The sequence below is a fragment of the Ailuropoda melanoleuca genome, chromosome 3 (genome assembly GCF_002007445.2).
Source record: "Ailuropoda melanoleuca isolate Jingjing chromosome 3, ASM200744v2, whole genome shotgun sequence".
NCBI classification, from domain to species: domain Eukaryota; kingdom Metazoa; phylum Chordata; class Mammalia; order Carnivora; family Ursidae; genus Ailuropoda; species Ailuropoda melanoleuca.
Genome location: NC_048220.1, coordinates 123,018,878 through 123,031,721, shown reverse-complemented (window position 1 = coordinate 123,031,721; position 12,844 = coordinate 123,018,878). Strand labels below are relative to the sequence as shown.

At 40.3% G+C, this 12,844-nt stretch overlaps 1 protein-coding gene across 7 annotated transcripts in view; it reads right to left on the bottom strand.

The window, feature by feature from the left end:
• The window catches only part of DROSHA (drosha ribonuclease III), a 117,755-nt gene that overhangs the window by 28,515 nt on the left and 76,396 nt on the right, over positions 1-12,844 (bottom strand). For all 7 annotated transcript variants that reach the window (XM_034657054.1, XM_034657056.1, XM_034657059.1 and 4 more), the window contains 3 exons: positions 5,412-5,471; positions 3,975-4,074; positions 199-301 (listed from right to left, as the gene is read on the bottom strand). In XM_034657054.1, the coding sequence (XP_034512945.1) occupies positions 199-301; positions 3,975-4,074; positions 5,412-5,471 (263 nt within the window). The remainder of the gene's footprint in view (positions 1-198; positions 302-3,974; positions 4,075-5,411; positions 5,472-12,844) is intronic.

The window sequence follows — 12,844 nt, the reverse complement described above, 5'->3', positions numbered from 1 at the left end:
CATGAGGAATCCAAGAAAAGCATAACTGCTCGCTCTGGAAGAGCTACACCAACCACAATACAACGAAGTTAGTGTTATGCTAGGGACCTCACAAGCTTTGGAAACAAGTAATTTTGTCCCTAGTCTACACACTGAATTTTATATGCTCTCCAAACATTTGAAATATGCAAGAAACTAGATTATAAAAAGAGAAATTACCTATTAATGCTTCAAAACAATTAGCCATTGCATGCCGAAGGTCTGATTCTCTACAAAGGTCAGGTCCATGAGCATAAAGCATAAATCGATCCAGTTCAAGTTTCTACAAAATTCAAAATGACAACAGGTAAGAAAGAATTTGGCAAAATCTTAACTGTAACAATTCAACATCTGGTGAGGGTAAGGAGTAATGGTTACGAATTAATTGGCCTTGTGTCCGTATCTTAAGAGAGTTTAGCTTGCCATTCATTAGGAGTCCTTACATAAGGTTCGGATCTGACTAACCTCAACCTTTCCCCAAGTAGGCTTCTATCAACTCTGATGTTTCAACTCTGATGGTTCAGAAATGATCAGATCTGAGTCCAATTCCAAGTTCAGACCAAGCACTAGTCCAAGCTGGAAAAAGACTATGCTGTAAGACCATGGGCCTTTGGGTTCATCCAACATGTCTAGAGAGACACAAATACAACCCAAAGCTAACCTCTATGATTCCCGAGTTATGTGGTATTGATGTTTGTACTATACAGAACATATTTCTATGCGGTAGAATAAATGGGGACCCTTAGAAGACTTCAAAATGCCTTATATCTCTAAATCTTTTTTTTTAATTTGGCAAAGATTTTTGTGGCCCTTTATCTTTGTACTTGTGTCCCCTTTATGAGATCTCTATACTTATCTATCTGAAGGCTCAGTGAGATCTTCTGAGCAATGGAGTTGGATTTATCTTATAGACTCTGGGAGTATTGTTTGTAATGAATTATGCTTCCTTTTTTTATTTGGCCTCAGAAAAGTTTAGAACCAAATTTGTGGCCAAGATCTGGAAACTGTGTAGGACTTATGAATATATTTGTGTATAGTAACTTCACCTCTGGCTTCATTTTCCTGTCTTAACCATATTTTCTCTTTACTCTGAGTTCAGTACCTACTTATTTCTTATCCTATTGTATTATACAAATCAAGTCCTTTGAGAACTAGACAGAGTATGAATGATTTTTTTTAAATAAAACTCCTGAGACTGAATAAATGGAAATAATTCTTTCCATAAAAGGAGAAAAATACAAACATTGCATAAGCATGCTTTGCATGCTTATGCAATAAATCTATTTCCATTACCCTATAATTCAATTCTTACTAAGCTGTAACATGCTATGGAATATGGAACAAGTCAATGAACAACCTAGGACAATATGAGTCTCATCAGTCCTCAAATAAGACACTCAGATTTTGTGTGTCTCAGTATGCATGTTAAAAATATCCATATCCATTTATACTGGAAAAAGACAGAGATAATAAAAACAAGACATATATGCTATCAGTATTCTGTATTGCTAGGAATTCATAAGTACAAAATATATTCAAATGAGTTTTGACTACCATAAATGCAACAGCAGAAAACACCTCTTTTAAAAAATTGATCCCTAAGTGCAAGAGCTTATGCTAGAATATGTAAATTTCATCTATTTCACAACTTCACTGGGAAAATCCAATTGTTTGCTAATCTCTGGAGACCTGTTTGAGAATAGACTGCAAGCCATATTTTATATTACAAACAACTATTCTGGAATGCTATGAATTTTCCAACTCTTCATAATCCTTGCTCTACAACTTTACTTTTTCATGTAGGCATTAGTGGAACTTTTAAAAAGGAGAGTGGTGTTCAACTGGTCCTTGTGTTGAAGTGTTCATTTGTCTGAAGAGCTGACCTGGAGCTTTCATTAGACTCCCAAAGATTCTCAGCAATCCTCTGTCAAGTGCCCCCCTCCCAAGTGGTTAAGAGCCACCAGTCTAGACCAAGGGCAAGGCCACCATTGCCTTCTACTAGAGCAGATGGGTGTTGAATGTTATGGGAATGTCAGTACTTGGGGTGGAGGAAGATCATACAGAAAGCTGAAGGGAGAAACTGGACAAAATAACTCATGGCTTTGTACATCACCTAATGTGTCACATAGCAGTTTCTGTTTCCTTGTTATGGCAATTTTCCACACCTTGTAAATATCTTCCCTACAACTGTCTGAAAAATAATTATACAATTCCATTACATCTTAAACTGAAAAAAAATTAAAAATGGGAGTAGGTTGACAACTACTTATTCACATGCATTTCCAATGAACACTTAATGTGCCCTATCAGGAAACATTTTGACAATTAAATTGACTAAACACTACAGCAGTTTTTTTGTTGTTGTTTTGTTTTGTTTTAAAGATTTTATTTATTTATTTGACAGAGATAGAGACAGCCAGCAAGAGAGGGAACACAAGCAGAGGGAGTGGGGGAGGAAGAAGCAGGCTCACAGCAGAGAGGCCCGATGCAGGGCTCGGTCCCAGGATTCCAGGATCACGCCCTGAGCCAAAGGCAGACGCCCAACCGCTGTGCCAACCAGGCGCCCCAACACCACAGCAGTTTTAGGTAGGGTTGTGGAATTTCATTCATGGTAAAGCTGCTAAAACCAAGAAGCATACCTGTTGCCTATAGTTTTTTGTTAACATGTCATTGTTTATATTCTCAAATGCCATCACTATGATGATGATGATGTTACCTATAATAAAGTAATATACTCTTCCTAACATAAAAACCAGAGTCTAAAATTAACCATTTTGAATATACTTAATACCTTAGCAAGATCAAATTGAGAACTAGATTTAATCTAGTCTTTTCTATCAAATTCCAACATTTATATCAAAATGAAGAAAAAAACATAAAAATGCTTCAAGGAAAATCAAGGAAAACTCAAAAAAGCTTTTCCAGTGAATCACTGGAGCTGGGGGATTTAAGAGCCACAGTTTCCTCTACTATTCAATAAACCCAGAGGTCTATAAAATGTAATAATTTATAATGAGAACAGTGGCAGCAGCAATAAAAACAACCAACTCCTACTAATTTATTTACCTGTTCACGTGATTACTATAAACAGGGATTGTGCCAAGCACTTTATAAACTGAATTATTAAAACTCAAACAATAATCTCATTTGATTCTCAAAACCACCCTGTGTGACAGGTGCTGATGCCACCTCCATTTTGCAGATGGGAAAGCAGAGACTTGGAGGAGAGACGACGATTTGTCTATGGCCCCCCTGTTTGTAAGAGGGGCGTGGACTGGAATCCTGGTGGCCAATCCAAGTGCCTGTGTTCTGTTTGCTATAACTTACTATAGTAAGACACTGCACAGAGATAGGAATATCAAATGAGATTGTGTAAATAAGTAAAATGTCTACCATGAATCTAAACTAAGAAAAGGTTCTCTTAGTCAAAAAACAAAGTCAATGTGGCTAGCTGGGCAGCCTAAACCCTAAATCTTAATTACTGGGATTTGTGATATTTGGGGATTCTCAAAGATCGATAAAGTATCCCTCATGGGTATGAATGGGCAGGCATATTCTATTCAAAGCTATAATGCTGCTTATTAATGTAAATTAAAGACAAATGTAATACAGAAATATTACACAAAGGGAAAATACAAAATGTTTCATTTCTTTTGCTGTGTTCTTGTTCTTTTCCCCAAATGTTTCACTCTGTTCACGCACATCTGTCAAACTTTTCCTCTTCCGTTATCAAGTTACTTCACCGTGGAGTTCATTAGCGGCTGGTGAACCCACAAAGGTAAGAGAACTAATAAGGTTGAATCTTTAAAACCCAAACAAAAAAAATCCTTCCCGGTCTATAAAATATTAAACTCCTAATACACTCTAAAGAGTTACTTATTCAAATGCAAAATTATGCATGGACTGAAGAAGAAAATGTCAGACTTTACTACAAATGCGTCAGACGTTTGATATACCTTTGCTAACATGGCAAGGTGTTGATTCTGAACAATGGCAGTTCGATAAGTTGCTAATCCTCCTTCTTCCAGACTAGGAAACAAATAGTACAAATGAACACTGAAAAAAAAAAAAAAAAGGCATATAAATAAATATGCATCACAACATTCTGTCTGTAGCTCCAAGTCATAAAAATAGGCCTGGCACACAGTATCTGCACAATAGATACCACCTGAACTGAACTACAATGAAGGGTTTGATTAAAAGTCTTTGCAAGTTAACTAGTAAGCACAGTATATCTGAATGTGCTAAAACCCAAACAGCACCATTCACTCGTATTTTCACATTTACTTCAGTTAAAAGACTGCTCTGACAAATCTGTCGACAAAGACCTGAAGGGTTGGTCACGTACTGCTGAGAGCAAACCTATGTGACACTCAGAAATCGAGCCTGGAAACAAAGACCTTTGCTCAGGCTGCATTATGAGTGGCCTCTGAAGAGAAGCCTGGGCAGGGCAGGCATGGTGGCGTGTCCTTGACAGGTGTGACAGGGACAGACACAGAACTGAGAGTGGCACACGTGGTTGCTTGTGCCCTGAGGAAAGCCAAACAGGTTGACGAGGAAAGTGCAGGGATTTGGAGGAAGGCCACATGGAAAGCCAGTGTGGACCATGACAGCAACAGCCTCTGCTAAATCTCACACCAGTTTTTAAGATCCACTGTTGATCAGGGCAGCTAAGCTTATTTAGTCCTATTGTGTCCAGAGAGGACAGGCTTGGAGAGCCACCCCTCTGCCTCATTATGTCCTTCTTGGGAAAAGAAATGACCCAGAGAGAATACAAATAGCTCAAGACAGCTCCCAGAGAAGCATGCACTGTCTCCCTTTAAAAGAGAAATGATGTGGGTATGAACACACAAAATGCACTTTCCTACGTCTACCACCAAATTAAGGCCACGAAAACACTTCTGGGGAGAAAACACCTATAAATGCATGCATACACACACGCGCGCGCGCACACACACACCAAAATCTCGTCATTAAAATTACTTGTAAGTTTTACTTCCCTTGAGATTGGAAAGAGTGAGAAATGGATCAAAGACAAATCCTAGAAAATGAAATGACATTTTAAAATATCATCCCTTTCTCTACAAATTGAATATAAGCTCTGAAGCATCTAGACCAAGACAAGCTGATCTCTTGTGGCTGTGGCAACTTGAACATAAACTTGACAGGACAAAGACATTAGCCTTTCATCTTGTAATCTTGTGCATTACAGCGTCAGTGAGTACAAGTTATCAAGGCAAGAGCCACAGACATGCGGCTTTAAAGCTCTACAGAAGGGAAAAAATACACGGTGTTTCAATGCCTTATTTAGTTAATTACAAAGAAGGTAATATAGTAAGTACGTTACTTATAAAATATAATTATTGGGGGACAGCAGAAGAAAACCTCCTTACCTGGTCAGAAATTCAACAACAGCATCACCTAGGAACTCCAACCTTTCATTGTGATTAATCCTATAGGAGAATTAAAAAAATCACTTAAAATAGGAAACAATTACATTCCCTCCATCTCATCTCAAAGAAAAGACACGTGAGAATTAGCGCCTTTTGTAATCAAAACATCCCACCTTATTCCTCACAATCAAAAGCACTGACCGCCATCTTAGCTGGAGTACAAGGCACCTACTAGGTGAGGGAGGGGGCATTCTATCCTACTATGTGGTTCAGACCTTCGGACCTAGGGGCCCTTCCCCTGTGAATCAGATTTAAAGTGAGGAGATATCACCCTAACAACTGAATCTTTCCACACTGCTATCAGGCAGATGAGAGAAAGGAAAATATATTCTAATGAGTTAGAACTGAACACTGAAAAATCCATTTGGTACAATGTTCCAAGAGCAGCTTCCCGTTGCCCAAACTCTAAACTTAGCTTGTAATGTCTTTCAAAAGACATTAACCTACTTTTTCAAGTCCCAGTATCCACTGCTATCCTCTCCCACCTGTGTTTTGGGTTCCTGTCCCCAAACTGTGTGGTACTCTCTGAAAAGGGCATCTGCCTGAAGCTTTCCACCACCTTCCCTGCGCACAGAGCCACACAAACCTACTCATCCTTCAAGGTCTAGAAACGTTGCTTCTCCAGGAATACCTGCCTGATTCCTCTCATCAAAATTAATACCTCCCCCTCAGCGTCTATCACACTTTATTTATACCTTCATTGTATGATGAAGGCACATATCAGAAGCTAAATTCTTCATGTCCAAGCAGAAGGCTGAAAGGACCAGGAAGGTGGTCCATAGACAACCTCCTTCTGCCTCTTAGAAAGTCCAGCATAGCCAGCTTCCTTCAGTGCTCAAGCAGATCACTATCTCTGATTGGGCAGAGATGTGACATGATCTGGTTTAGGTTTTTAAAAGGCCACCCTGGCTGCTGTGCAAAGAATGTGTGCAGGGAAGACAAGCACTGAGGAGGGTACTGTGGCTGTCTGGTGAGACATGACGGAGGCTCAGGCTGGGGAGGCAATGGTGGAAGAGGGGAAAAAGAAAGAATGAAGGTCAATGCCTGAATGTTGGCCTCCATAGTTGGGTGAAAGGTGGTGCCATTTACTGTGAGGGGAAGACCAAAAGTGGAACAGGTTTGGGGAGAAGCAGGAGTTGCATTTTAGGCATGTTCCCTTTGAAACGTCCATAAAACAACCGAATGGACAAATCTAGTATATATATTAACCTGCTGTTCATGGCAAGAACAAAGCTGGTAAAAAATCCTTAGGAGTGGTCAATGTTTAGACAGGATTTCAGGTGATGGAACTAGATGATACTACCTACGGAGAGAATGCAGGTAGAGAAAAGGGGTCCCAGGACTGAGCCCAGGGGAGGGTCACACTTGAGGTCAAGCAGAAGGGAAACCAGCAAAGGAGAGAGGACTGGTGGGGGTGGGGATGCAGAAAAGGAGGCAAATGTCAAGAAAGAGACAGGCTCAAGTAAGACACAGAGAGAGCACTGATGCAGCAGTGCTGAGGACGGTGTCAGGGCTACCTAAGGCCACTCTGTGAGGCGCAAAAGACACACCTGATTCTGGTTAGAGCAGGCTGCAAAGTGACATGCGTCCAAAGCTGCATACGGGAAGAACCCGAGTGCCTGTTTCAGGGCCAACAGTGGACAGACAAACCACTGGGGGATGGGGGATTATAACAGGAGAAAACCAGAAAGGATGGTGACAAAAGTGACAGGGAAAGGAGAGCACACTGAGCCCCTGGGACTAAAGCATAGAAGGCAAGGGACAGGCCTGAGCCTGAGCAGGATCTCACCTGACTCGAGGGACTTCTTTAAATATCTCTGATACTGACCCTCATCTTCTCCAAAAATTCGATAGCTGACTAGTCCAAACCTGCCTGGTTTTCACGGCCATTCTTTATCTAGTTCCACGGTAGTCACCCATTTCATTTACTTTCTTTTTTTTTTTTTAAAGGTTTTATTTATTTGACAGAGAGAGCATAAGCAGGCGGAGTGGTAGGTAGAGGGAGAGGGAGAAACAGGCTTCCCACTGAGCAGAGTCTCCAGTGCAAGACTCGATCCCAGGACCCTGGGATTATGACCTGAGCCGACGTTAGACGCTTAACTGACTGAGCCACCCAGGCGCCCCTCATCTACTTTCAACAGCAATTTACAACTCTCAGCTGACCAACCTCTGCCCTGTACCAGACACACCACTATTGTCCCTTCTATGTTACCTCCCCCCAATCCTGCTCATTCTTCACGTCAGCTGGGGACCCGCCCTCACTGCTGAAGCCCCCAGCGATGCTGGCACACCCCCACACCTGCATCCCCATCCCCACATGATTGAATTTTATCACTCAATTTATCTTTTATTGTTCTCTGCTTCTTGTGTGCCAGGTTAGTTTCCATATTTAAAATCACCAAATGGTTTCAGTATATGTGGAAAATAAAAAAAAAATTTATTTACAAATTAAATGATTCTTGGCTACCAAATTATCTACTTGGTAATTTAAGTTCAATTTTATATTATCTCACATATCTCATAAGTTAATTCTTCCACCGTAACACTGCTCCACAGTTTAGAATTTTAAAGGAAAATAAACATAAAAGGAGAAAGCTAGAAAGACCTGAGCAACAAAGATGTGATTCTGAACCCTCATTTCAATATATGGCCTGTATTTATGTGAAAAAGGCATTCCGGAAAGCAGTAAATAGCCAATAACAGGAAATGAAGGAAAAAAAAGAGTGAAAATTTTATGGCTGTGGTGAAGAATTCATAATCTAATAGCTTACAGAGAGAGAGAGAAAGAGGACGGAAGGAAGGAAGAAAGGAAGGAGGGAAGGAAGGAAGGAATTAGGTCCTCAAACATATTTTTCTTAGTCTTACCTAATTTATATTAGATTTTAAAAGACTTTTTTTGTTCTATTCCATTAGCCAAGAGTGACTAAACAGTATATATTTTTTAAAGATTTATTTATTTTTAGAGAGAGAGCACAGTGGGGGGGGAGACCAAGACAGAATCTCAAGCAGACTCCCCACTGAGCACAGAGCCCAACACAGGCCTAGATCCCAGGACCCTGAGATCATGAACAGAGCCAAAATCAAGAGCCAGATGTTGAACCGACTGAGTCACCCAGACAATCCCTACTAAACACTATATTTTAAAAATATATTGTTTAGAAGCTATTCAATACTGCATTTTGCTTTTTGTCAAATACAGCAGAACTCCAAAAGTGTCTGTCATCATTCTCGGAGAATACATCAAGGAACAGAGGCCCTAGTTAACATGGTAACATGTTAATCCCTCAGACTTCTTGCCAACTTAATTTCGTGAAACCTAATAAGCTGTCGTCCTGAGAAACAGTGGAAACAAAGAAAGAAATGGTGAGATTTTTTGGTTTTTTTTAAAGATTTTACTTATTTATTGGAGAGAGAGTACAAGTGGGAGGAGGGGTGGAGGGAGGGGAAGAAGCAGGCTCCCCATCCAGCGGGGACATGGGGCTTGATCCCAGGACCCTGAGATCATGACCGGAGCCTAAGGCAGACGCTTAGGCGCCCCAAAATGGTGAGTTTTTAAAAAGAAAGAAATTAGAATTACCCTATTCTTTTCTAAAAGTCAGTAAAATGAAAATAGTATTTTCTGTGGTAGAGACTTTATTTTCTTCCCAACAGTTCAAAGTACTATACAGGAAAATCTACTTAACATGGAAAGCTAGAAACCACACTGGGGTGGGGACAAACCATATTTGGATTGTCTTATGCTTTATTAAAAAATAAGACATCCCATCAAAGAATAATAGCTACTTTGAATCATATGCTATTTGAATGAAATCATACTGGTGTAAGATTTTTTTTTTTAAAGATTTTATTTATTTATTTGGCAGAGAGAGAGAGAGAGCCAGCGAGAGAGGGAACACAAGCAGGGGGAGTGGGAGAGGAAGAAGCAGGCTCCCAGGGGAGGAGCCTGACGAGGGGCTCGATCCCAGAATGCCGGGATCACGCCCTGAGCTGAAGGCAGACGCTTAACGACTGAGCCACCCAGGCGCCCCCATACTGGTGTAAGTTTTAATTTGTTTTATAAACTTTCAGGGAGACAAGAACTATGTCTAGGATTATAATAACCACAAAGTTAGACTATTATTCAATGTGTTAAAACACAAGGTCACAGTTCCAAACAGGTTTATTCAATAGTGAGTCTGACATCCACTAAATAATTTGCCCATATCCGGCGTATGTTTTTCCGTATCTACACTGTGACTAAACACTGGCAATGAGCCACAAGCAAAAATAGGTATTAAATACCACTTCAGTTTATTATTATACTGGGCAATTCCTAATCCAATGGTTTATCTGGAAAAAATGGACAGAGTGAGCTGCTAGTCACTATTGAGTGCAGCAGCAAAGCTTTTGTTCCTTCTTCTATTGTTTCTACATTCTTTAATCACCCTCTTTATAAATACTAGCAAACTCCAAGAGGAAATGTTTACTGAGCAATAAACACTCCATTTGTTTTTGAGAACCGAATCAACAAAGACATTATGAAATCTAGATTAACTGTAACATTTATATAGCACATTTGGTCTGAGGAATTCAAAGCACTTTATAAAACATAACAGTCTCCCTGTAACAGTAATTACTGTAAGGTATCCTTTACTCCCTGGAAAACTATCTTGGGATGGGCCAAGTCCAAGGGTAACTGCCACGTAGAGGGTATGGACATTTTCTCACCTTTATATTCCAGGCCTCAACCAGTAACAGGTGGAGTAAAGCTAGAAAGGGTGCTGGAGATCAGCTAAATCTTCCACCCAGTTCAGGAATTCCTTCTGTTCATTTCATCTACCTGGACACTTAGTGGGAGGGGAGGTCACAGAGCTACGAGATCTGAGACCCACTGGACCTAGGGATCCCAGGTTAAGCATTTCTGGAATTTGACCTGAATTTTAAGCCAGCACATCTACTCTGTGGAATTCACATATACTCAAGCATGTTTTATTGTCTTGAATGCAAGACACTTTTGTATAACTGACTGAAACTTTGTATCTACCATTTCTTTAAACACAGAGACATTAATAAATAGTCCATATGTGTCTCACTCTTTGTTCCAACAGATTCTTAAACATGATGTCTACCAATGACTACCAATCAATGAACAGAATGAAACAAGGCAGCTCATTTTTCCATTACCAGTCTTCTAGCCCCTCTTACCCAAAGATCTTATTGATAATATATGGATTACTTGAATGCCACCAAAAGCCTAATCCTTCAGATACCCTTTCTGTGGTAACAATTCATTGCAATTTATATAAGTTAAATTATACAACTGAGATTCACGTGTTTAAGCAATGTTTAAACGTAATTTAAAAAATTATGGGTGATATATTTGCATGCAATAATGCCATTATAAAAGTTAATTATTTTATAGTTTTGATAGGCAGACAGATTTTTGTTTATTTAAGACTTCGTGCCTTTTTGTAAATCCTAGCTGGTGCCAAATCAGATTAAGTAAGATACTAACCAGCCATTTAAACCTCTGCTGATAACTCTGACCATGCCCCTTCTTAACATCCAAGTTTCCCTATTTCTAGGGAAATGTAAACAATAACCTGAGATGAAAATAATATCATGAATGGCATTCTTTCCTTTAATACTTATTTACTGAGCTTCTGCTCTGTTAAAGGTACTATTTGAAAAAAAGAAAAAAGAAAGACAGAAAGAAAAAGAAAGAGTATGACCACAGGCCTTCAAAATGCTTACAGTAAAGAAAATCAGGCCATAAAACACGGTTCCGGGGCATTCCAGGGGGAGATGTACGATGACTGTTGGCGTTTGAGGAAGGGAAAGAGTGAGCCTGAAAGCACAGTAAGTACCTCAGTCGTACTGGTATGTAAGCAGCCATAGGGAAAAGCAAGACGTGCCTGGAAAAGTGGCCCGGGGCCAGGTCTCGGTTGCTGAGTTCAGATGGGGAGAGTCAGGTCTATCCAGTCAGTGATGAGACATCACTGAAAGCTTTCAAGGAGGTTACAGCTAAAAACTAGAATTGAGGCTCCAGAAACAGCAAGATGACTGAATGTAGAGGTAGTACAGGGACATAACTGGCAAAATGTGGTCACTAACTGCAGTGCAGGATGGGCAGGGGCAGGAGTGGTGGTTTCCAGGAGGACCAGGAAAAGAATTCAATCAAGAGCCCCTCCCCTCAGCCCTTTTTCTTGCCTGCCTTGCTCCTCCATGTTCCCACTTCCATTGGCAGCTCACTCCCTCTTTGCTTTCTCAAGTCTGAAATTCTGAGCAGGCTTGCTTGAGAGGAAATACAACCACTGACACTTGCAATTTGATAGTGTTTGCCTCAAAGATCTACAGACACTTCCAAGGAGCAGGGATAACTGCATCCCATTTTATAATAGCAAACTAAGAGACAAGGGAGAGGGCAAACCACTTCAAGTGAATTCAATTACTGAAGTGTACAATATAAAACCGACCTACAATCCCTAAACAACCACCAGAGCTATCCTCAGCCCCACAGCAGACTATGTACGTTTTGTTTTTGACCTCCACTGAAGCACTTAGCAGAGGACCCCTTACATTAAGTTATTTACGTTTATAGCACTCTTATCCCACCTAAGGTAGTCACACCTCCTAGTGAGTGGGGGCTTCATCTTATTTGCCTTAAATTCCTCTAAAATACCTATAAACTGCCTCAAACTCAAAAGGTACTAGATAAATGTTCTGTCGAATTACATTTGTATGAAGATTCTTAAGTACAGCTCCCACAGCTGTGCACAGGTGGGACTGATGGAGAGCAGCAGCGAGCAACAGCAGAGCTAGCCACCGAAGAAGCGAGGAAGCTCTTCCTGAACAGAAATGTGGGGTCAACTCTGCCATCAGCAGTAAGATCAGGTACACGGCAAGAGGCTTTCTTAACACAAGCAGCAAAGGACAAGAGATATTTGTTTATTCTCTATCATTTTCAATATGGTGAATTCAAAAAGAACAGTTTCTCAGATAAAATTCCTTCTGCCACAGTAAGAAAGCCATTTCCTTGTATCAGAGTAAAAGAAAACCGAAGTCATGACATCTGTACAGCGCTATCAAAAGACAATTTATACACCAACAACTACGGTTAGGATAGATGAAACAAAGATAATTTAAGCTCATGCTTTCATCACGGAAAAGTACACGTGTAGGGCATGTGTAGCCTTGCTAACGGGGCTGCAGGGAACTCAGGGTTCCACTTATTAAAATACAGAACTGGTCATCTGGAGACTCTACAATATAGCAGGGTAAAATGAAACCATGGCCACACTGTCCCTGAGGGTGTGATTAAGGGCTCTTTTAATTAGACGGTTCTTTTCTGATCTTAGACTCTCACAGAATACCATAGTAAGGCGTATGATCAT